Genomic DNA, 25727 nt, shown 5'->3' with positions numbered 1-25727 from the left:
TTGCCTCGCCCCCTTCCTCTGGGGCAAGGTCAGTGATCCATCAGCCGCCTCCCTGCTATCAATGTGTTGTGATGGTTTGATGTTTGTTTTTCCCAGTTTTGTAGAGCCCTTTGACTTTGGGTGTTGCTCACTGACTCAGGAGATGACCTTTGTGGTCTGCTACTTGCCCTGCTTCAGGCATGGCTTATCACCCACCTGCTGTTGGTCTCCTGCCTTTCCAGTGTTTGTTTACTGATAGTTCTGTGGAGATTAGCTCCTTGCCCCTCCCCCCTCTCTAGTGCACTTTCAGCAATCCTGCCCTTTCTGCTATGTGTTAGTTTTCAATTCAGTTTTGTTTTTTTTTTTTTTTGGTGGGGGCAGGTCAGTCTGCTCAGGGGGTTTTGCTAGCTTATCCCAGGGGTGGCTGGGGGAATACCATGTGATGCTTGGTGCTCACCTGTTTGGTCTGATGAATGTCTCACAAGCAGGTTTGGAGCCGGCGGTCGAGGTGGTGACAGCAGCAGCAGCAGCGGCAGCTCACCTATTTTCTCAGTGTAACGTGGCATGGAGAAGCTTTCTACAGGCTAGGGCTTCAGGGTGTCAAAGTTTTGATTCTTCTTGGTGTTTTATTTCCACCCAATGTGGCTCCGTCATCTCAACAAGCTTTTGGAGTTATGGATCTCATGATGCCTGGTTCTGCACCCTAGTCACCATCTTGGATCCTCTTCCTCCTTTATTACAATTTTCAAGTGGGAGAAACATTCACTTTAGTGAAAATAGGCCTGTAGTGCTGAATTGAAGGGACACATGTATCTGCTACTAATTTTTATATATTTAACCGGTTTCCTATTTTACTTAAATCCAGTGCAACAGTTCTTTTTACTGTCTTTGCCTTTATGAATGTATTTTAAAAAATCGTAATTGTGAGCAGGGTGGCGGTGGCTCATGCCTGTAATCCTAGCTACTCAGTAGGCAGAGATCAGGAGGATGACAGCTTGAAGCCAGCCTAGGCATATTGTTTGGAGACCCTATCTCAAAAAAACCCTTCACAATAAAGGGCTTGTGGAGTGACTCGAGGTGTAGGCCCTGAATTCAAACCCCAGTAGCACACACAAAAAAAAGAAGAAAAAATCATAATTGTGGTTTTAAAAAAGTAACAAAATATACCATCTTCCCCATTTTTAAGTGTGTAGTTCAGTAGTGTTGTGTATTTAAAATGTTGTAAATTAAGTTCCAGAACTTTTTCATCTTGCAGAGCTGAAACATTCTACCCATTAAACTACTCTCCATTTTCCCCTTCCTTTGCCTCCTGACAACCACTATTTTATGAATGATTTTTAAGAGGGACTGATTCCTTTAATTGAGGCCTTAGCTTTCAGAGTCTTTTTACTTAAGCTTTGCTGGTCTTTTTTTCTTTTTTGTCCCTCTTGTTTCATGTCATGTTCTTTTCTTGTTTTTCCTGCATTCCTTTACTTTCAGGACTAAATTGGAAAGCAGTTACAAAGCATGGGACTAAGAGCATAGAAAACATTGAATGTAGCATTTTCCTTGAAACAAGTCTTGTTTAAAAAGTATTTACAATAATTTTTGCTGATTAATTTTAATGGAATATTAATTTCAAATATTTTTCATAAGTTGATAAATCGAAAATCATTTATAAGTATCTGAAATAGGATTTTGTTTTCCCTGCTTTTCAGAATATTGCATCTGTTACAAAGCAAGTTATACAATATTGTAATATTAGGAAATTCAGAAATTAATTTTCATAGCTGATGTCAAAATAGCATAGACTTTCTCATGGCTGAGCTAGTGGGTATTTGATGACCTAGAGGTGGCAAAAATACATGGAAAAAAATAATCATTTTGAATTACTACTATTACAGAATAATAAAGCACTAGCTGTCTGTAACATTGAAGTTTCAAGTTTCCTTGTGTTTTTGTTTAATTTACAGGTCCTCCTCCTATCCCTGCAGAGCCTGTTGTTAAACCTGAAGCAGCATATGTTTCAAAAATACATTATGGTAGGAAAGTCCTTTGTGATGTTCTTTTTTAGGTTAATATAATTAAAAATATGCACAGGTATTAAAATGTACATTAACATTTTATTGAAACCTTTCATACTTATACAAAAAGGAATTTTCCTTCTATGATTTTCTAGTAGTGAGAGAAATGAGACAAGGAAAGATTAAAGAAAGGGGTTTCCTCTTGTAAGAAGGCTGTTCACAGTTTTTCATAACTGATTTTTAGGGGAGTCTTTGCTTTGGTAGTCTTGTCATTAATGAATATCATGGTGAGCTAGCCAGGGTGGTGCATACCTAAACTCAGCACTAGGGAGGCTGAGGCAAGAAGATTGCAAGTCTGAGACCAATCTAGAGAGATCTGTTTCAAAAAAAAACAACAGATCAGTGTCTTTCTGGTGCTTGGTGCTTGGTGGTCTTTTGGCATCTTCATTTCAAATTTGTTCACTTTTAGTTGTGGTTATTAGTTCTCGAGCCCAAGAAAGCTGCAACTTCAGTTGAAGTTACTAGTTGTGTGGTCAAGGACCAGTTGCTTCTCAATACACCATGATTTCCTCATTTGTAAAATTGTCATCACAGTTATTTACCTATTAGGCAAACAGGGTTATTGTGAGGATTAAGTGCATTCAAATATGTAAAATACTTAATGAACACCTCACTACCAGTAGCTGCTTACTAAATCATACTTTTGTTATTGTAACATCATCACGTGCAGTATTGCGTAATAGATGATTTAGCTACTGTGTCCTTTTCTTGGTAAACTGTTAATCTCCTGAAAGGCAGGAAATTATGCTTAATTTCTACATTGTGACATATTAGAAACACATCAGAATTTAGAGTATTTATAAAATGAAAGTAAAAGAGCCTTTTGTTCATTTTCTAGGCCTGGAAGTTAAGATTTGGAAATTTTATTCCTATTCAATCTTGGACTTCTGTTGTCGTTCTGAGACAGAAAAGCGTTGTGCATTTGTGTGCTTTCTGGAGTAAATGGACCACATCAGGGAAAATAAACACATTCAAAAGACAGTATCTATCAATAGGTATAATCACTTGACCTAAGAGTCAGGTGAACTGATGAAATATAGTAGGAGGGCCATTAGGTATCAGTCTACATTGGTGATCTCTTAATATAGGAGAGACCCTTACCTTTCCTTTCAGGCTCTGTGACTAATGGGATAGAATCCTAAAGATTGACAGATAATACAGATTACTGTTACCCTGGGGGAAAAGAATCATAGTTTGTGAGGAAGAAAGATGTAGTTTAAAAAACACAAGTGTAGAATCCAATTTGGAAGGTTCAGATTAGGGGTCATGTGTCAGAAAAAAAGAACAAACACCATATAGGTGAAAATAAGAGTTGAATATTACATGTTTTGAACAAAAAAAATTTGAAGCCCACAAAAACCTTCTGAAAACTTCCTGTTGGGCTAGTTATTAAAACAATCACTATTGTACAGCTTATCTTCTTTGCTATATTTTATCTCTGGACAGTATCTTCATTAAAACTAGAGTTTGGCTTTATAGATGGATTAAGGTTACTCATAATACAGTTACTTAAAATTAGCAACTTGTAGTCAAATGGTGTTAAAGGGGTTTTAAATGTGTCCTGTTTTTATCGCATCCTTCATTCCTAATTTGTGCAACTTTTATTCTCTCAGCTAATATGCAAAAACAATATTGTACTTGCTCCTCATTCCTTCACAATTATGCTAGGAAGAGATATATTAGTAACTGTATGTTTTGATTATACTCACAGTATTCATGTTTCTTTCAGCATTAAGACTGAGGTATATCGGTATAGTGTTTGGGAAGGGCTGTTTTGTTTTTGAGTTATTAAAGATTGAACCCAGGGCCTTTCACATAAAGGCAAGCACTCCAAAACTAAGCTACATCCCTATCCCCTATTGGTATATTGATAATTCCCAAGTGTTCTTTATGATACTGGTATGTTGATGACTTCCAAAGGCTTTTTCTATGATATATTTAATGTGCAGCAAAACATTTTCTTGCTACATATGTAATTCTTGCTATATATATAAGAATTATAGTGCATTGCACTTTACTGTATCATAACACAAACTAATTGCTAAGTATCTAGGACATGATTAAATAAATTATAGTACATTCATTTCATGGAAACATTAAAAAGAATAAAATAGCATTAATGTCTGTTTTGGGTGTCTAAAACCAAGTACATGTGAAGAGTGGGCTTTAGCATGTCCCAGGTTTTTTTTTAAATGATATATGTGTATATTTTTAGATTGTTTATCAAAATACCCATAAGAAACTGGTAATGGTGGTTTTGTATCTGGAGAGGGAAACTTGTGAATATATACCTCAATTCAGTAAAAAAGGAATAAATTTTTAAAAATCAAGTGGAAGCTGATTTTCCTGTACCGTGAATTTTTGTGATAAACAGAACTAGCAGTTCATTTTTCTTTCTTTCAGAACTTCATTTTCTGATTAATTTTTTGACTGTTTTTCCAGTCTTTTTAATAATAATGGTTTACCTATTTTGCCACTAATACCATGTTAACGTTAACAAGGAAAAATCCAAATTTAATATAAATAAGAACTTGTAAATGGGCTATATGAAATAAGTTATATTCAGTTAGTTAGTAGAATTTTATTTGATAGTGCAAATGTTGTACTTTCAGTATTTGCCCTTTAGAAGGTCATGATTGCTCTGTGCTGGTGGCTCACACCTGTAATCCTAGCCATTTGAGAGGCAGACATCAGGAGGGTCATGGTTCAAAGCCAGCCCAGGCAAATAGTTCAAGAGACCTTGCCTCAAAAATAACCCAACACGAAACAGGAATGGTGGAGTGACTCATGGTACAGCACCTGCTTAACAAGTGTGAGGCCCTGAGTTCAAACCTCAGTACCGAAAAAAAAAAAAAAAAGAAATTAGTCATTATTAAGCAAGTGAAAAGAATTTCTGTAAAAATTAAAATTAATAGCAAGGCATGCTGGTACACACCCATAATCCTAGCACTTTGGTTGCAGAGCCAGAGGTTCAAGGTCAGCCCAGGTACACAGTGAGTTCCTAGCCAGCCTGAACTAAATTATAACAACAAATCCATTGCTTTCTAGCTTTTAAAATATCAAATGGACTGTGAACCACTTAATATACCACCATCCACCATGAAACATTAAGAACTATTAGTGTACAACCAAACTTTGATCCTTTTTGTCTAGAACAATGATTCTTCACTAGAAACACAAAATTTTACATATATAAGGCAACATGTCAGGGCCTTACCCCAGAATCTCAAGCTCCATCATGTTCCAAAACAAAACAGTTCCCTGTGTAACTGTTGGTATGTATGCTTGGTTATAAACTATTCTATACTAATCCTAGTTACTTAGAATTATTTAAACCATTTTTCAAAATTAAGGAGATTTTTAGTGGTAACACAGAACTATATCAAGAATATAAATGCTTGCTGGTTTGTAGTACTCAGTGGGGCAAATACTAAGGTATTTAGTGTCACATGATAAATGATGAGTATATTTTGATTGTCACAATGATTGGGGAGGATTATTTCCAGTCAGTGAGATGTCAGTCATCTTGCAACATGTGGGATAGTGCTGTACAACAAAGCATTATCTTGTTTCTCATATGAGTTTTGAATATCTTGTTAAACTAAACTCTACAAATATAAATCAGTAGTCCTCTAGTAATCATGTGTATTACTGATACATCCTTTTATAAGAATTTACTCAAAAAGCTCTATAATTTGTATTATTTTTTAAATGAATACTTTTATCATAATATAAATTGGAAATTTCTTTGTATAACTACACAGTATTAACTAATTCAACTATAAGATTATATAGTAAGAATAATAAAACATCCCTTGGAAAAAACACAATGTTCTTTAAATTCATATTGCTTTTGATTTTTTTCTAGAAGGGAGACATGTCCAGTATGCAAAGATTTCACAGATTGTTAAAGAAACATTTAATCAACTAATTTCTAGTCACTCACAATATCTGAAATGTAGTAGTTCATTGGCTGCTTTTATAATTGAAAGAGGTAAGTTCAAATATTTGGATTAGGTTAGTTTATAGAAAAACTAATATCTTAATGATCTGAAGTATATTTTAGTAATGTTTAATTAACTGTCACTGCCTCTATTGACAATGATGTTGCATTGATTTAATGAAGTGACCTTTAATAGTAGGTGTGAGTAATGAAATGCAAAGCTTCTCAAAGGTAAAGAGAGACTAAATATACAGACCAGGAGTCAAAAGAGAACTGCAGAGTGGTAAAAGGCTTAATTAACATTTTAAATGTTAATCCTGTGGGAACCACTTCTGTCCAAAAATCTAGTCCTTACTACACTATAACACGCACTGAGACGAGGGCAATAAAAATTAGCATCTTTTCTTTGTTTTCAAGTAAGAAATGATTAAAATATGGAAAATCCTATTCTTACGGATATTGTAATTCTATTTTCATCTTTTTTGCCCTTTGATTTTCTGGGTTTATAAGTGCTTGAACTTCATACTAATCTCTGGATTAGAAATTATAGATAATGTAAAAACAATTTAATATTTGATTCCTGTTCTTAAGATGTGTATGATATTGATGAGAAGACAAAGGTACATGCTCATTGAGTCTAAGTTATACTAATCAAAAGTCTAAGAGTTGAACTGAATTAGGGTATCAAAATTTAGGTGGTTGTGATGGAGTGCCTATATTAGAGTTGGAATAGACATGCATTTTTAAAAATTAATGTGAAAGGGGTCAGTGAATGTTAAGTAAGATGAGTGAAAATGATGGCATTTCAAGTTTATGTAGAATAAGGATTTACATATGTACAGGGATTTAGAAGCTGGATGAAGAAGAATGTGATTGAGAATCATAAATGTTTTAAAAAATCTGATCATGTATGTGGGATGGGAAAATCTGAGTGAAATCAAGTAAACATTTCTGGAGTAACTCACACAAATCAGTACATATTTAAAATGTATTCTCAGATTTCATTACCTTGACTTAACCATTTTTAATTGTGTCTATAAGAAACTATCAAATCCAAGTATCTTCTCTCCCACGTCACCAAATCTATGTGTTTCCTGCATTTGTGTCCATCTTCTCTACTGTGTGGCAGTAGAAGAAGGATCCCCTTTTATAGGCCACTTATTTCACTTTAAGTTTGGGTTCCATTCTCTCTCACATTTGTTGAATTTCTTCTTTAGGATATCTCTCCTTTTTTCCCGCATTATAAAACTTGAGTATGTCCTTGAAGCATTGCAGATCAAATAACAGAGTTGAGAAAGAAGCTGATTTCCTAGCTACACTAATTCCCTTATAACCAGAGCTTACATTCAGAACATTTCAGAACTTATACTGACACTGTATAATTCTACTTAAAGGAAGGCCTAATAGACCTGGTTATGGATTCAGATTCAGTATCTATGGGGTCATATCACTGTCTTGTGAATGAAAATACAGTTTGTGTCTAGGTATTCCTGAGTAATATATCTTTGCTTTCACCTTTCCAGTAGTCTGGAAACCTGGCTTCTCAAATTTCTGTCCTAAAAATAAAACAAGCCCTTCTTTAAGCTTTGCATCCTTCTACTTAAATCCTTAGTCATTGTTTATATGATTTTATATACAGACTGCATGTCATATAGTCTGTTCATCAAGTAACTATATGCACTGTGTCTATTCTTTACTCCCATTTAGCTTTTTCTCTTCTTGGAAATTTATTTAGACTACCCTGTGCCTACATGCTGTAAAATCCAGTGGATTTTTGGCACCTAGTTACCCAGTTTTCCAGAAACATTAAACACAGTTATCTTACCTTACTTTTTCTAGCACCCCAATACTCTCCTGGTCTGCCTGCTCGCCCCCTACCACTCCTCACAATATTGGTTATGAATTTTAATAATACAATACATTATTATTTTTAGTCATAATTCTGTACATTAGTTCTCCAGAACTTACTCATTTTATAGCTGCAAGTGTATATACCCTTTTAATCTTTATTTGACCTATATAGTTTGTACATATAAGTAAATTCATGCAGTACTTATCTTTCTGTGTCTGGTTTATTTCTGTAGCAAAATATTCTCTGGGTTCATCCCTGTTGTTGCAAATGACCAGATTTCCTTCTTTTTCAATGATGAATACTATTCCATTACACACACACACAGAGATATACAATATACAAATACATACTTATCATACACATACTCATCACATTTTATTCATCTGTTAGAGGACTCTTGGGTTATATATGTGCTTTGACTGTTAGAAATAATGTAGTAGTGAACATGGGAGTTCAGGTATTGCTTCAGGATCCTAATTTCATTTCCTTTGTATATATGCCTAGATTGCTGGATCCCACCTGAGCAACTCCATTACTATTTTCTGTAATGACTGTACCAATTTACCTTTCTCCCAACAATGTATAGTGTTTTCCTTTTATCCATATCCTTGCCAAACTTACCATTTGGCTTTTTGATAATAGCTTCCTAGTCACATGTGTGAGGATATCACATTGCACTTTTGATTTATATTTCTCTGATGATTAGTGATGTTGAACACCTTTTCAAAAATGCACTTATTTATATGTCCTCCTTGGAAAATGTCTATTCAGGTCTTTGCCCATGCTTTAAAACTATTGAGTTGTAGGATATTATTTCTTTATTGTATAATATGGTTTATAGACATTTTCTCTCATTCTGTGAGTTTCCTTTTCATTTTTTTGATTGTTTTGCTGTGAAGAAAGGAATGATTTTGAAATGTAACTCCAGATAGTTTTTGCTCCCTTACCTTCATTATCCTCCCCATAGCTCATGGTTAAAGTCAGCAAACTCTTTAGCAGGGTACACAGTACCTCTTTCTCTAGCTTCATTGAACACCATTCCCTTCATCCCACATCTTGGAGCACCTGTACCAGTCTTCTGTATTTGCTCAGGGTTGTATGCTTGTGCTGTTCTTTTAACGAAAATGTTCTTTCCCTCACTCTTCATGCTGCAGCTTAAATTTCAGCTAATTAGGATTCTATACCTGTTCTGCATAAAATAACCTTTTCTCTTACCATTTGTCAGTCAGCTCCATATTTATTTCTTTCAAAACATTTTTTACAGTGTGGGTTTTGTTTGGTTTTTTTTTTTCCTGTCTTACCTATTAGAAGCTTCATAAGAGCATGTATTGCTCACCATTTTAACCCTAGCATCTGTTCAGTGCCTGGTACATGGTAGGACCTCAAAAATTTTTGTTAAATTAGTACAAATCCTTCATGTAATTGCCAATGTAAATTGAACTTTGTTTGAAAAACTGAGACTAGAGATTTTCTGAACACATCAACACATAAGCAAAACAATAAGGAAGATATTTAGAGGAGAATGTTAATGAGGAGAAAAGCAGGCTATTGAAAAGCCCATACTTAGGAAGTAAGAGGGGAAAAGAGTGCCAGTTTGAGTTGTGTTTTTTCAAAGCATGGATTTTCAAGAAAATTTCAAGTGTGGGCACAAGAAAACATGAGTAGAGCAAAGCTTCTGGAAAATACATAAAGTTGGTGTTTCTTTAAAAACATAAATTTTCTTGTATCAGTTTGTATAAGATAGTTATATAGGGTGTTTCATTGTGACATTTCCATGTATATATGTATTATGACCTGAATTGGTTTGTCACCAAATCTCCTGTCTACCTTAATATCTCCTCCTTAAGGTGATTTCAATAGGTTTAAAAGTTCGGTATATTCATTTTTTCATAGAAAGTGCTTTAACCATATTCAACTTTTTTCTTTTACCCTCCCTCTCCGATTAGTGACCTTACCTTAGTGTGACCTTTTTTCCATAATACTGCTTGCATTTGTGTTAGGTCTGTATTCCACATATGAGAGAAAACATGCAGCTCTTGACCTTCTGAACCTTCATAACTTCACTTAAGATGATGTTCTCCATTTCCATCCATTTACCTGCAAAGGACAAATTTCATTTGTCTTTATGGCTAAATAAAATTCCATTGTATATAAATACCACATTTTCTTAATCTGTTCATCAGTTGTAGGGCTTCTTGGCTGTTTCCATAGCTTAAATATTGTGAATAATGCTGCAGTAAACATGGGTGTGCAGGTGTTTTTATTGTATCCTGACTTACACATTCCTTGGAGTATATCCTTAGAAGTGGTATTGCTGAATCATATGCCAGTTCTATTTTTAGTTTTTTTGAGGAAATTTCATACTGTTTTCCATAGTGGTTGTACTAATTTACATTCTCACCCACAGTGTATGAGGGTTCCTTTTTCCCCACATCTTCACCAACATTTGTTGTTGTTTGTGTTCTTGATGATAGCCATTCTAACAGGAGTGAGGTAGAATCTTAACATGATTTTGATTTGAATTTCCTGGCCATAAGGCCAGGGATGTTGAGCATTTCTTCAGATATTTTTGCCCATTTGGACTTCTTCCTTTGCAAAAGCTCTGTCCAGTTAATTTGCCCATTTCTTTATTTGGTTATTGATTTTTGGGGAGTTTCTTTGTGTGTGTGCTCCCTGTATATTCTGGTTATTAGTCCCTTGTGGTATATAAAAAGATTTTCTCCCATTCTGTGGGCTGCTGCTTCAATCTGATCGCCATTTCTTTTGTTGTGTAGAAGCTTTTTAATTTCATGTAGTCCATTTGTCAATCCTTTCTTTTAGTTGCTAAGCCATTTGAGATCTACTGAGGAAGTCCTTTCCTATGTCTATTGCTTCCAATGTATTCCTGCTCTTTCCTGCACTAGCTTCAGTTTCAGGGTCCTTAATCCAGTTTGAGTTGATACTTGTACAGGGAAAAAGACATGGATCTCATTTCAGTTTTTGCATGCAGATACCCAGTTTTCCTAATAACATTTGTTGAAAAGGTTGTCTTTTCTCCATCATACGTTTTTGGCGCCTTTGTCAAAAATCAGGTGGGTATAGCTACAGATTCATATCTGAGGCTTCTCTGCTGTTCCACTGGTCTTCATGGCTGTTTTTGTATCAGGAGGGTGAATGTGGTGGTGATATAATATACTCATGTATGAAAATGAAAAAATGAGACCTGTTGAAACTATTCCAGGAATGGGGGAGGGGAGGATAGAGGAGAATGATGGACAAGGTGAATTCAATTATGATGTATTGTAAGAACTTTTGTAAATGTCAGAATGTACCCACAGTACAGCAATAATATGATAATTAAAAAATTAAATCATTAAAAGTCAGTTTCAGTAGAACAGAGAAAGAATCTATTATTTGGTTTATAGAGAGTTTGGATTAAGACAAAATTGGAGGCATTCCATATAGACAGAGACTTCATTTGCCATTCTATAGTCATAAACAAAGTCTCTTAGTAGATAGTATAAATCTAGATGAGGAAGCAGTAGGTGCATATTTGGAAGATAAGGGTAAATTCTGTTGTCATATCATAATATGAAATAATTCCTTTTTTGAAATTATGATACTACTTTTAAATTTTTGGTTCTTAAAATACTCTTAAGACTATTATTTGAAATTGGAATTTTCTATTATTTTGGTCAGTAAATTTTACCCAATTAAAAATGATGGAGTTGAGATAGAATTGGAGCATAGGAAATAGGGAGTTTAGAATAACTTGCTACTCTTTACCTTTTCCTTTCAGCTGGACATCATGAAGTTGTAGCTATAGGCACAGGTGAATACAATTATAGCCAGTGCATTAAGCCATATGGAAGAGTGTTGCATGACACTCATGCTGTTGTTACAGCAAGAAGATCTCTCCTTAGGTAGGTAACAAATATATTTAATACCTTCAAATATTAATGCTGTCAGACCAAAGTAGCCAAATAGAAATGTCTTTGTTTACAAATGGAATTTTATTGATTGTTGAGCCAAAGATATGAAAATCTCTTTGTGGACATTTTGAATTGTTACATTTCTTTCTTTCTTTTTTTTTTTTTTTTGAGGTTTCAAAAACTATATGCAAATTTCTCCACTGAGTTGGAAAGTCTTGTACTTATCCAAGTCATCTGATTATTTTCAAGTTACTTGTGACATTATCTAGTGTTGTGGATTTTAGTAATTTCCATTATTAAACCCTGTGAACTAAAATTTAAGAGTCCTACAGTTCTTTAAACTTAAAATACCATCTGTTTTACTGACTTAAGTTATTGAAAAGTATTTTTTTAGAAAAGTTCATACTATGTAAGCTTGATCTTATTTTAACTCTGAATTAGCCATACTTAGCCAAGGGCAGTACTAGAAATGGACAGGTTTCCATTTATGAGGTTGACACATAGTTTAGTATACAGTACAGTATAAATAAGATAACCTTCAGGTTGACAGACATTAAAGAGAAAGAAGGGTTGATGTGAGCAGGCCTGTCTTCTTGCAATCATTGTGCTCTTCACAAGAGGAATGAATACCAGATGGAAGATAGTGTCCAGGAATGTTATTCTTGGGAACCTCTTGATATAAAGACATGAAAGGGCAATAGGAGTGTTACCTCCCATGATATCCACTAACTTTTAGTTCTTTAAGCTGTTAAACTTACTTTTTTCATGCTTTTTATTGTGGAAATTTTCAAGTACAAGTGACAGTAGGATAATAAATTCTGTCATCCAGCTTGAACAGTGTTTATCAGCATTCTGCCATTTTTGCTTAAAGTTTGTTGTTAGTGTTACCTTTGCTGGAGGATTTTCAAACAAGTTTAGACATATTTGACCTGAAAAATGTAAGTATATATCTCTAACAATAAGGAAAGAATCCTATAATCTTAAAAGTTATTGAAGAAGTCCTTAACAGTTTTGTAACTTACAGTCCTCCCATTTCCCTGGGAGTTGATGGAGTCATTTGGCCTCTTTAAAGTTAACTCTTTTATGTTATCTTCACAGTATTGTTTCTGTGCTTTTAAGTTTTTAATACCACTAAGGAGCAGGAACCACTATTGCTACTGCTGCTGCTGCTGCCAATATTGAAATAGTAGTTGTTTATTTGGGTGGGGAAGGGTAAATAAATTAAGGCAAAAATCTGATTCTTAACCTTTGGAGGCTGGTTGCAAAACTATCTTAGGAAGAAGGGAGGAATCAGTAGAGAAATGAATCTTTTGCAGGATGTGATAGTTGAAGATTTAAATATGAAACAGAAGTGGAGTAGTCAAAGAATGGTGTTTTAAAGTAGGTTACAAGCAGACTGGACTCTAGTTGAGGACTTCTTGAGGAATTAATTTTTTCCTTAAATGAAGCTTAGATTATTTTAAAAGTTCTTAACAAAACTTTTGACACATAAAAGGACATACATGGCTCATGATACATATCGATATGATTTCCATTAGGAAACATCTTTTGTAAATTTTATTACTCAGAAAAGTTATAACATTTATTTTAGGTACTTTTATAGGCAGCTTCTACTCTTCTATAGCAAAAATCCTGCTATGATGGAAAAGTCAATATTCTGTACAGAACCAGCTTCTAATCTACTTACTCTGAAACAGAATATCAACATTTACCTTTATATGAACCAGTTGCCTAAAGGATCAGCCCAGATTAAGTCACAGTTGTAAGTATTATGGAAGTTATTTTTGAAAGACAATAGCCATTGTATATATTCTGAATCCCTGCTGCAAACAGAGCATGTAAATTCGTATGAATCCACATTCTTCCTTCAGTTCTTTCCCTCTCCCCTCCACTCAACCTAATCTATGAGTACTACTTAAAATTTCATCTCCTTCACCACTTTCTTTTAAGATTTCATAGACTTTAGGGTATAGATTTATACAGAATTCATAGAAATATAGGAGTTTAGAAAAACTTAACTGCAATCAATGGTAAAAACTTCATTGCTTTGATGAGTAGAGAGTATCAGGTAGTATAAAATTTGAATGGTACATATAAGCACAAAGGAGAAAGTAAAATTTACCTCAAGTCTGACCATCTAGAGATAACCAGGGATAATATTTTTATTAAAATTTTTCTAATAACATCTTTGAAAAATAAAAGCAATTTTCCCTAGAGAGAAACTTCAATAAAAATGATTTTATGTTTTATTATTTTAACATTTTATTAGAGGTGGATATTGAATAAAACCTTTTTTAAATTTTTTATTAGCATAAATTAATTATGCAAGGGGATTACAACATGCATATAATGTTCTTCAATCAAATTCTTTCCATCTACTATATCTTTTTCTCAGGTACTCTCCTAATCCCCTCTCCATTTTAATAGTTTTTGGTGGAATATTTTTCCATCTCAGAATTTTGTATTTTTAATATTTTTTCATACAGAGAAAAGAAATAGGTCAAGAACAAGGATAGAGGCAAAACTTAGATTTGCATTTGATTTTAAGGGACACAAATAATGTTGATAATATGAAAACTAGCCATGCTGAAGCTCAAAGTGTGGCTGATTGTTGTTTTATATTAATGTTGTGGAATAATCAGTCCCATTCTACTTTGCTTTATGTTTGCATTTTTTTCTATTACTGGAATTAACTGTACACTGTCAAGTTAAACCTGTTTGAGAGCAAATGTTAAGTATATTTACATTTTACTTGGTCAACTTTGTTTAAAGAAGAAACTTTTTTTCTTTCACTAGACGTCTTAATCCACATTCTATTTCTGCATTTGAAGCCAATGAAGAACTGAGTCTCCATGTGGCTGTTGAAGGCAAAATTTATCTGACTGTTTACTGTCCTGCAGACATTGTTAATAGAATAAACAGTATGTCCTCTAGTGACAAGTTAACAAGATGGGAAGTGCTTGGTATACAGGGAGCATTGCTGAGTCATTTTATACAGCCAGTGTATATCACCAGTATACTTGTTGGTAAGTGGGATTTCAGTGCCCCCTGACCTCTTAACTAAGTAAATTATCTGTATTTAACTTATGAGTATAAAATCAGCTTTTGTGTTCATGAAACTTTTAAGGTCAAAGCAGACCCATTGTTTTATTGAGCTATTTGTTTCATTGTAACTTGTAGTTATACTTAATATAATATGACTTTTCATCTTATCAGGAGGCAAAGAGTTCATATTTTAAGTTAGCCAATTAGATGGATTCTGTGTTGAACCTGACACATTTCTTTGCACAGTGTATAACCTGTCCCCCTTTTAGGAGAAGATACTTGCTTGAACTTCCTAAGTGTAAAAATGTATACAGTGTTTACTTCCCCCTGACACAAGAAAAATGTGTAATGCCCATTTTGGCTTTTTCCTACCCTTATTCCTTTCTTTTTGAAGTTGATTATAACATAGAAACTTTTAATTAGTCAAATGAGTATGAAGTAGTTGTTATTAATTTACTTCTTTCTTTATAGGGGATATTTCAGAACACAGGATTTAAATTTAAATGACTTTCCAGACATCATCTTCTTGGCCACCAATTTAGGACTCATTTCTGTATTTTTCATGCGGATTTGGTGAAACAGTTTGGGACTATCACTTGACTCTCCTCTGCTTATTATTAATTTTTGGGAGTGAATGCACATACAAACTTTAGATTTCATTTGTGTAAATTTTTTTGTTTTTCAGTGGTGCTATTTCTTGATTTTTTTTTCTTGTTTTGGTTTATATATTTATACCTATTTAGGAATTTCTCTTATAAGTGATTTTTTTTCAGTTCCATCTACATATAAGGTATTATAAAAAAGGAAATGGTTATTTGTTTTTCTTATATTAGCTTTACTTTATTGAACACAATACTTGATTGGTAATTCCAAAGACTCAAAAAGGTATATTCAGTAGAAAGCGTCTTTCCAAGCCTAGTGCCCCAGATAGCCATTTTACTTCTATTGAAGCATGTATTATTACTAGTTTCTTGTTTTTCTTTCCAGAGATAGTTAAGTCATGCTTAATGAAGAAGTATATACATTTCTCTTTATCTATCATCTAATGCTAGTAAGAACATCCAGTTCATACTTTTCTGCATCCTGCTTTTTTTTTTAAAACAATGTATCATGGAAAGTTTTACATGTGATTATGTAAAGAATTTCCTCACTATTCCTCATGGCTATATAATGTATAAATATAGTTTAACTATATTTAGCAGGTTTAACTATATATAGCAGGTTAATGGAAGTTTAGATTGTCTCTGATCTTTTGTAACTTGCCAAAAATGCTGTGGTTATTTGTTATTAAACATGTAAAAATATTTCTGCAAGATGAATTCTTGGAAGTAAAATTGCAAGTCTATTTGAAATGTAATTTTGAAAAATGTTGCCAAATAATCTGTCAACATGCATTCCTACTAACAACATAAAAGAGTGCTTACTGACCCATACCCTCAATCATGGTTATTTCTCACTGCTCCTTCCAAATGCATACTGTTGATGAGGAACTAGTGTTTGACACTCTTTTTTAAAATTTAATTTGGCTACTAAACTTGTCCATGATGTTTTCATTTAGTCTGTTTGGATCATCTCACAAGACACTTCAAATTTTTCTGACTCTTTCTTTTTTTGTGCAGGTGGGGGAAAACAATTTGAGACAGGGTCTCACTGTGTAGCCCAGGCTGGCACAATTCTCTTGCCTCTGTGCATGAATCTCTTCTTGATAAATGTGCAGCATTAAGAAATGTCTGTGATGCTGGACACCCGTGACTTATTCCTGTAATCCTAGCTACTTGGGATGCTGAGATTAGGAGGATCGTGGTTCAAGGCCAGCCGAGGCAGATAAATAGTTCTTAAGTTCCCCATCTCCAAAAATAACCAGAGCAATCTGGCCTGGAAGAATGAGTCAGGTGGTAGAGCATGTGCTTTGCAAGTGTGAATCCTTGACTTGAAACCCCAGTCTTATCAAGATGATGATGATGATAATAATAGTAATAAAAGCCTGTGCTTTCTGTAGAACTACAGCTTTAATACTGAAGCTTTCTTTGACTTTTGTGAAAAACATTTAAATATTTGTCAGTCTTAGAAGAATGGACATTTGTTCATTTATATATTTTGGGACAGAAGTTTAAAATTTATATCCAGGCTTTCTTTTTCCTTGACACAGTTTCTCAGTGTTCAGCCTAGTCTGGCCTCAAACTCAAAATCCTCCTGCCTCAGGCCTTCAAGTGCTAAGACTACATACAAGTTTGCACCACAGTGCCCATCTTTAGATCTGGTCATTTTGACTGTCATCTTGTACCTAGCAGTGGGGAGCACCAGGTTGCAATACAAATAATTTGACTTTGAAAATTTACTTCTGCTTTCTTTAATGGTGTTTTAGTGGGACTCATATGAAGCTAATTCATTGGTGACCTGCCTGGTTTAACATAAACAAATTTTAGTTGTGTTTGAGTGTGAAAAACGTAGGAACAGGTGATCCTGGTACAAATAGTTGAGTGACACACATTTTAAACAATTCTCATTTGAAGTGTTTGTACACCAAAAGAATGTGATTTGGATAGAAAAAGATCTTAAGAGCTCATTGAACTTTATTAATCATGTGGTACAACTTTACCTAATATTTAGACACTTATGCCATCTGGATCGAGGATAACCCAAGCCTAATTTTTAAAAATACAGTAATGTACTAGATAGATATGAGGACAACAACTAATTCCAAAAACTGAACAACTCCAATTCTTTAAAATCCTTTTCTTATATTTAATTGAAATTTGGTCTCCTTTAATTCTATATGGTGACGATACAGATTACATCTAATTTCTTGGAGATAATGACCTTACCTTCTTTTCTTTTAAGACTTATAAAAACATTTACAATTCTTAATTTAGTATTTTTAAACTTCATTTTATTTTTCAAAAACTTTGCAGAAATGAATTTTATGCTGCGGATAGTCTACAAGTGTTCTTCTTGTTGTTTTATAGTGGTAGTTTTTCTCCTCTTTAAAATATGGGAGTTGAGGATGTAGGTCAATGGCAACAGCACATGCCTAGAGTGTGTAAAGCCCCTGATAAATGAATAAATCATTGCCAGACGTGGTAGGACATAACTGTAATCCTAGTGCTCTGGAGGTTGGGGCAGGAGTGTTACAAGTTAAAGACCAATCTGGGCTACATAGTGATACTCTGTCCCAAATTTTAAAAGGCAGTTTAAAATTATTTGAATTGAATAATGTTCTAGAATAATCTGGAAAAAATTCCTTTGCTTAGATATTGAAAATTCCTGGATTTACATTTATCTTCAACCTTTTTAAAGGAATGTTTTACAAATATAATAAGCACTGTTAAAATAAGGTATCTGTATTAAAAACTTTAAGAATGTTTATCCAGAGGTATTTCCACCCAATATTCCTTTCCATATTCTGGTTTGAATTATAGAATTATAGTAGAGACAATACCAAACACTGATCCCCTTCCAGTGAAGGAATCTGTTTTAAACCTTGTTAATGTACTTGTGAGAATCAGTTAATAAATTTCGAGTTTCTGGTATTCATTCCTTTTATCTTTTTCTCACATCACTAGATTGAGGTTCAGAATATTAATAAAACACTTTCCCAAAAGTTCAGTTTGCTTATTGGCAGAGTTTTCCTCAGTCCTAGTCCATAACTTCTCATAGTAGGTCTTTTTCTAGGGACAAGATTCAGCCGAAAAGATATAATCACAGTCACACCTCTGATATAGTAAATCATTAAAACATTCTTACTTAAAAGAAAAACCTAAGATTTCCAATAAAATGTTAATATATTTGATTTTTTCTGTTAAGTTTTATGCTTCCCATTAAAACATCAAGTAAAATAATTTAACATTTAAGGAGTTTAATGAGGAGTTTGTAGGATATTTTTTCTTTTTTTAAAAATATTTTTACTCATTTATTTGCATGTGCATACATTGTTTGGGCCTTTCTCCCCCTTTCCCCTTTCCCCTTTCCCCTTTTTCTTCCCCCAACCCTCCCTTGCTTCCAGCCCTTTTTTCCAATTTTGTTGAAGAGAAGACATAACAATAAGAAGAAAGACAAAGTGTTTTTGCTGATTGAGATGAGGATAGCAATACAGAGAGATTGCTAGCATTGTTTCCATGCACAAGTATGTTACAACCCACATTGATTCATCTCTATGTGACCTTTTCACGAGTTCCTGATCCCCTTCCCATATTGACCTCTGTCCCTTTAAGGTTTCAGTATTAGTTCCTCTGCAGTGGGGACATCAAACACTTTCATGTTTTTGGTTTCCTATCTATCTATCCCCATTCCTCACGTATGTGCTCTTTCCTTATCATGTGACCCAGGTCCAACAACATTGCTGTATTTGCCTAGATCTAAAGTCCACATATGAGGGAGAATATACAATTTTTGGTCTTCTGAGCCTGGCTAACCATGCTCGGGATGATGTTCTCCAGTTCAGTCCATTTACTTGAGAATAATGAGATTCATTCTTACACATGGCTGAGTAAAATTCCATTGTGTATTAATACCACATTTTCTTAATCCATTCATCTATTGTGGGGCATCTTGCTTGTTTCCATAACTTGAGTATTGTGCATAGTGTTGGAATAAACATGGGTGTGCAGGTGCCTATGAAGTAACCTAAATCGCATTAATTTGGGTATATGCCCAGGAGTTGGGATTGTGGATCATATGGCAGATTTATGTTTAGATATTTAAGAAGCCCGCATACTTTTTTCCAGAGTGGTTGCACTAGCTTAACATTCCCACCAGCAGTGTACGAAGGTTCCTTTTTCCCCACATCCTTGCCAACACCCGTTGTTGGTGGTGTTTTTGATGATGACTATTCTAACTGGTGAGGTGGAATCTTAGTGTGGTTTTGATTTGCATTTCCTTATTGGCTAGAGATGGTAAGGATTTTTTCATTTGTTTTTTGGCCATTTGAATTTCTTCTTTTGAGACAGTTCTGTTTTGTCCAGTTGCCCATTTATTGGTCCGTTGATTTTGGGAGGGTTTAGTTTTTAAGTTTCCTGTATATTCTGGTTATCAGTCCTTGTCTGATGCATAGCTGGGAAATATTTTCTCCCACTTTGTGGGTGGTCTCTTCAGTTTAGAGACCATTTCTTTTGTTGTGCAGAAGCTTTTTAATTTTATGAAGTCCCATTTGTTTATCCTTTCTCTTAGTTGCAGGGCTACTGGGGTTCTATTGAGGAAGTTCTTGCCTATACCTATTACTTCCAGAGTAATCCCTGCTCTTTCCTGTGCTGACTTCAGAATTTTGGGTCTGGTATTAAGGTCCTTGATCCATTTTGAATTGATACTTGTATAGGGTGATAAACATGGGTCTAGTTTCAGTTTTTTGCAGACGGATAACCACTTTTCCCAGCAACATTTGTTGAAGAGGCTGTCTTTTTCTCCATCATATGGTTTTGGCACCTTTGTCAAAAATAAGATGGGCATAGCTGTGTGGATTCATCTCCAGGTCTTCTATTCTGTTCCACTGGTCTTCATGTCTGTTTTTGTGCCAGTACCATGCTGTTTTTACTACTATTACTATGTAATATAATTTGAAGTTGGGTATTGTGATACTTCCAACATTGCTGTTTTTGCTGAATATGCCTTGGCTATTTGCTCTCTCTTGTGTTTCCAAATGTACTTTAGGGTAGATTTTTCAATCTCTGTGATGAATGTCATTGGGATTTTTGATGGGAATTGCATTAAACATGTAGATTGCTTTTGGTAGTATAACCATTTTTACTATGTTGATTCTACCAATCCATGAGCATGGGAGATCTCTCCACTTTCTGTAGTCTTCCTCAGTCTCTTTCTTCAGGAGTTTGTAGTTCTCCTTGTAGAGGTCATTCACATCCTTTGTTGAATTTACTCCTACATATTTGATTTTTTTTGAGGCTATTGTAAATGGAATTGTTTCCATGTATTTTTCAATTTGTTCATTGTTGGTGTATAGAACAGCTAATGATTTTTGTAAGTTGATTTTGTATCCTGCCACCTTGCTGAAGCTGTTTATGGTGTCTAGGAGTTTTTGGGTAGAGTTTTTGGGGTCTTTAAAGTATAGGATCATATCGTCTACAAATAGGGATATTTTGACAGTTTCTTTACCTATTTGTATTCCTTTTATATCTTCGTCTTTCTTAGTTGCTCTGGCTAGGAATTCTAGGACTATGTTGAATAGGATTGGGGATAGTGGGCACCCTTGTCTCATTCCTGATTTTAGGGGAAATAGTTTTGTTTTTCACCATTAAGTATGATGTTGGCTGTAAGTTTGTCATATATAGCCTTTACATTGTTGAGGTACTTTCAATCTATTCCTAGTTTTCTTAGAGCTTTTATCATGAAGTGGTGCTGGATCTTGTCGAAGGCTTTTCTGTATCTATTGAGATGATCAAGTGGTTTTTGTCTTTGCTTCTATTGATGGTGATGTACTACATTTATTGATTTGCATATGTTGAACCACCCCTGTATCCCTGGGATGAAGGCAGCTTGGTCATGGTGAATGATCTTTCTGATGTGTTGTTGGATTCAGTTTGCCATTATTTTATTGAGGATTTTTGCATCGATTTTCATTAAGGAGACTGGCCTATAGTTCTCCTTTTTGGATGTGTCTTTTTCTGGTTTTGGCATGAGTATATTACTGGCTTATAAAATGAGTTAGACAGTGTTCATTCCCATTCTATTCATGGAACAGTTTAAAGAGAGTTGGTGTTCTTCTTTAAGGGTCTGATAGAATTTAGCAAAGAATCCATCAGGTCCCAGATTTTTCTTTTTTGGGAGACTCTTAATTGCTGCTTCAATTTAATTTTGTGTTATAGATCTATTCAGGTGATTGATACCCTCTTGGTTCAATTTTGGATGGTCATAAATATCTAGAAATCTGTCAATTTCTTCTAGATTTTCATATTTATTAGAACATAGGTTCTCAAAGTAGTCTTTGATGATTTCTTGGATTTCTGTGGTGCTTGTTGTTATCTCCCCTTTTGCATTTCTGATTTTACTGATTTGGGTTTTTTCTCTCCTCTTTTTAGTCAGGTTTGCCAGGAGTCTGTCAATCTTACTTATTTTTTCAAAGACCCAGCTTTTTGTTTCGTTGATTCTTTGTATGTTTTTTTTTGTTACTATTTCATTAATTTCAGCCCTTATTTTTATTATTTCTCTCCTTCTGCTTGTTTTATCAATGACCCATTGATCACTGAGAAATATGTTGTTCAGCTTCCAACTGTTTGCATGTTTTTCATTGCTGTTTTTGTTGATGAGTTCTAGTTTTAATGCATTGTGATCAGATAGAATGCGTGGGATTATTTCTATTTTCTTATATTTGCCGAGGCTTGCTTTGTGCCCTAAGATATGATCAGTTTTGGAGAAGGTTCCATGGGCTGCTGAGAAGAATGTATATTGTGCAGCAGTTAGATAAAATATTCTGTAGATATCAGCTAGGTCCATTTGATCTATTGTATGATTTAGTTCTAGAATTTCTTTATTGATTTTTTCTTTGGATGACCTATCTATTAGTGATAGGGGGATATTAAAATCTCCCACAACTACTGTGTTGGAATCTGTATATGTTCTTAGGTCTTTAGGTTGGTATAGTAGATGAGTCAGCAGGTAGTGAGTGTGTAGGAGGGAGTGGTCATCTGGTGACAGGTTGGGGAAGAATGGGAGGGGAGGGTGAGGGTAGTGGGAGAGAGTGGATGAGAAGGGGCAGAAAGAATGGGAATGAGAGCAATGAATTTTAGTACAGAAGGAGGGAGAGTGAAGGGGGTGAGAGTAGGGATTAGCAGATGGTGATGGTAAAGGTGATAGTATGCAAAGAAAAAAAGAAAATAGGAATAAAAATTAAAAACCCACACTAATACAACAAAGAAACAAAACAATGGGAAAAAAACAATTAAAAAAACACACCAGGTTCAGGAACAATAGAATTTCAGTATTAGTTTAAGTTCTATAGTTACTCCTCTGGCATCCATCCTAGTATTGGCATATAAACAGAAGCTCTGATGTAGTCTCGCCAAGTGACTGGTTTGTGAGTAGTGTTTTGTTCTTCTGTCCACAGTTAAATTTAAATTGTGAGGTGCAGTAGGTTTACCAGATCATGCAGTGTGGTTAGAGCTATTTATTTCCCAGGTGATAGCTGTGTTATCCTTCAGCTGCAGCTATTTGGTCAGCTCCTCCAATGCCCAATGGTGGGGCAGTTAAGTTTTGAATGCTGCCTTCTGGATCAGGAGATCAGCTCTGTGATCCACTACCTGCCCTGCATTGGAGCTGTCTTTTCACTGTATTTGTTCAGCACTGGGAGTTTATTTCCTTGCCCCACCCCCTTTCCTGGGGGCAGGTTCAGTGTTCTACTTGCCCCCTCTTTTGTCCTAGTTTTATTTCAGTTCGCCATTTGTTTTTCAGTTTTGCAGAGCAGTTCTTTTGGTTGCTGCTCTCTGGCTCAAGAGATCAGCTCTGTGATCCATTATATTCCCTGCTTCAGGGAGTGGCTTATCACCCACCCACTCTCCATCTTCACTACCTTTCCTGTGTTTGTTTATTGATAGTTCAGCACTGAGATTAGCTCATTGCCTTGTCCCCCTTTTTCTGGTACAGTTTCAGCCTTCTACCCACCCCCTCCACTGTTAATGTTTGATTACAGTTCACTGTTTATTATTCAGTTTTGTTTGGGGGAGGGTCATTCTGCCCAGGGGATGTGCTGGTATATGTTCCTGGGGATGGATGGGGGAGTTCCATGTGGTGTGCAGTACTCACCTGTTTGTTCTGTCAATTGACACACAGGCAGGTTTGGAGCTGGTGCCAGATTTTCTCAATGTAACATGGCATGGGGAGGCTTTCCACTGGCTAGGGATTTAGGATGTCGAAAATTTGATTCTGGTTGATGCTTTATTTCTGCTTGATGGAGGAAGGAGAAGAAAAGGAAAGAAAAGAAAAAAAAAAATGATCGACATGGAAGAGGACGGTTTCCCCAGGGCTGGACCTGCCTTGCTGGCTGTGCAGCAGATTGCAGCTGTCAGGTGCAATTAAAGACTGATTTGGGGGTCACTCTTTGAATTTTTTTTCTGTACCTGGTGTGATGGCAGTTATTATTTTGGTGTGAAGCAGTCAGAATTACCCAGTGTGGCTCCAACATCTCAGGGGGGTTTTTGGAGTCATGAAGCTTAGGTTTTCTGCTTCTGTAGCCCAGTCACATCTTGGATCCTTGAAAATCATTCATTTTTACCAGCTTTCAGATTCATATGTTGATGTCATGATGTAATTATTGGAAATCAAGAAAAAATTATCTGATCCTTGTTAGCAAAACTCTTTAAAAGTATTATTTTCTTTCTGGGTTAGCACTGGCTCTTTTACTCATTTTTTAAAAAATTTTAAATTTTTTATATTTTATTATTGTACTGGGGATATATTTTGACATTTGCAAAAGTTCTTACAGCATATCATAGTTCAGTTTACCTCCTCCATCATAGTCCTTTATCTACCATCTCCTCATTCCTCGAATAGTTTCAACAGGTTTCATTTTTCCATTTTCATACATGAGTACATATTTCCACCATATTCACCTTCCTGCAACTTTTCTTATATCCTTGCCCCTCCTACTGTTACACACCACTAGACAGAACCAGTTTTACCTTCCTGACCTCTGTTTTTGAAAGACATTTTTGTTTAAGATATAGGGAGCTTCACTGTGACATTTCCATGTATATTTGTATTATAACTGGAATTGATTCATCCCCTCTGTTTTTCTACTTTCACTCACAGTGTAGGAAGGATCCTACACATCCTCACCAACATTTGTTGTTGTTTTGTGTTCTTGATGATAGCCATTCTAACAGGAGTGTGGTAGAATCTTAACATAATTTTGATTTGCATTTCCTTTATGGCTAGGGATGTTGAGCATTTCCTCATGTGTTTTTTGGACATTTGGACTTCCTCCTTTGAAAAATCTCTGTTCAGATCATTTGCTTATCTTTTCATTGGGTCATTGATTTTTGGGAGTGTTTAGTTTTTTTTATCTCCCTGTATATTCTGGTTATTACTCTCTTGTCTGATGAATGGCTGGCAAAAATTTCTATTTTGTGGGTTGCCTCTTCAATCTGGTGACTGTTTATTTTGTTATGCAGAAACTTTTTAGTTTCATGTGGTCCTATTTGTCAATCCCTTCTCTTAGTTGCTGTGCCATTTAAGTTGTTTAGGAAGTCATTGCCTATGCCTGTTAGTTCCAGTGTATTCCCTGCTTTTTTCTGAACTAGCCTCAAAAGGTTCAGGTCTTATATTAATTAAGGTCCACAGTCCACTTTGAGTTGATACTTCTACAGGGTGAAAGACATCAACCTAATTTCAGTTTTCTGTATGTACATACCCAATTTCCAGCAACATTTGTTGAAGAGGATGTCTCTTCTCTATCATATGTTTTGGGTGAGTTTGTCAAAAGTCAGATGAGCAAAGCTGTGTGGATTCATATCTGGGTCTTCTATTATGTTCCATCGGTCTTCGTGTCTGTTTTTGTGCCAGCACCATGCTGTTTTTATTGCTATGGCTCTGTAGTATAGTTTGAAGTCTGATAATGTGATACCTCCAGCATTGCCCTTTATGCTCAGTATTGCCTTGGGTAGTCATGGTCTTTTGTGCTCAATACAAATTGTAGGTAATTTTTCAATCTCTGTGATGAACGTCAGTGGAATTTTGATAATGATTGCATTGAACGTGTAGATTACATTTTAATATAGCCATTTTGCAATATTGATTCTGCCAATCCATGCCATGGGAGATCTTCCCATCTTCTATAGTCTTCTTAGATTTCTTTCTTTAGTGGTTTATAGTTTTCATGGTAGAGGCTTTTCACTTCCTTTGTTAAGTTGTTTATTCCTAGGTGTTATTTTGAGACAATTCTCAATAGAATTGTTTTCCTATATTCTTTTTCAGTCTGTTCATTGTTGGTGTAT

General features: G+C 35.0%; 1 protein-coding gene and 1 long non-coding RNA gene across 2 annotated transcripts in view; one reads left to right on the top strand and one right to left on the bottom strand.

Annotated features, from left to right (window-relative positions):
• Adad1 (adenosine deaminase domain containing 1) overlaps positions 1-25727 on the top strand; it is a 63038-nt gene that overhangs the window by 18222 nt on the left and 19089 nt on the right. The window contains exons 5-9 of the mRNA XM_074041681.1: positions 1932-2000; positions 5911-6036; positions 11616-11739; positions 13340-13510; positions 14545-14774. Coding sequence (XP_073897782.1) covers positions 1932-2000; positions 5911-6036; positions 11616-11739; positions 13340-13510; positions 14545-14774 — 720 coding nt within the window. The remainder of the gene's footprint in view (positions 1-1931; positions 2001-5910; positions 6037-11615; positions 11740-13339; positions 13511-14544; positions 14775-25727) is intronic.
• LOC141410894 (uncharacterized) lies at positions 359-23625 on the bottom strand. The gene is made up of 3 exons (XR_012435700.1): positions 23539-23625; positions 9793-9934; positions 359-710 (listed from the first exon to the last, which is right to left on the bottom strand). It is a non-coding gene; the product is annotated as an uncharacterized lncRNA (long non-coding RNA).

The sequence above is a fragment of the Castor canadensis genome, chromosome 9 (assembly GCF_047511655.1).
Source record: "Castor canadensis chromosome 9, mCasCan1.hap1v2, whole genome shotgun sequence".
NCBI lineage: Eukaryota > Metazoa > Chordata > Mammalia > Rodentia > Castoridae > Castor > Castor canadensis.
Note: the sequence above shows the minus strand (reverse complement) of the source record. Positions and strands in the feature narration are given on the sequence as shown.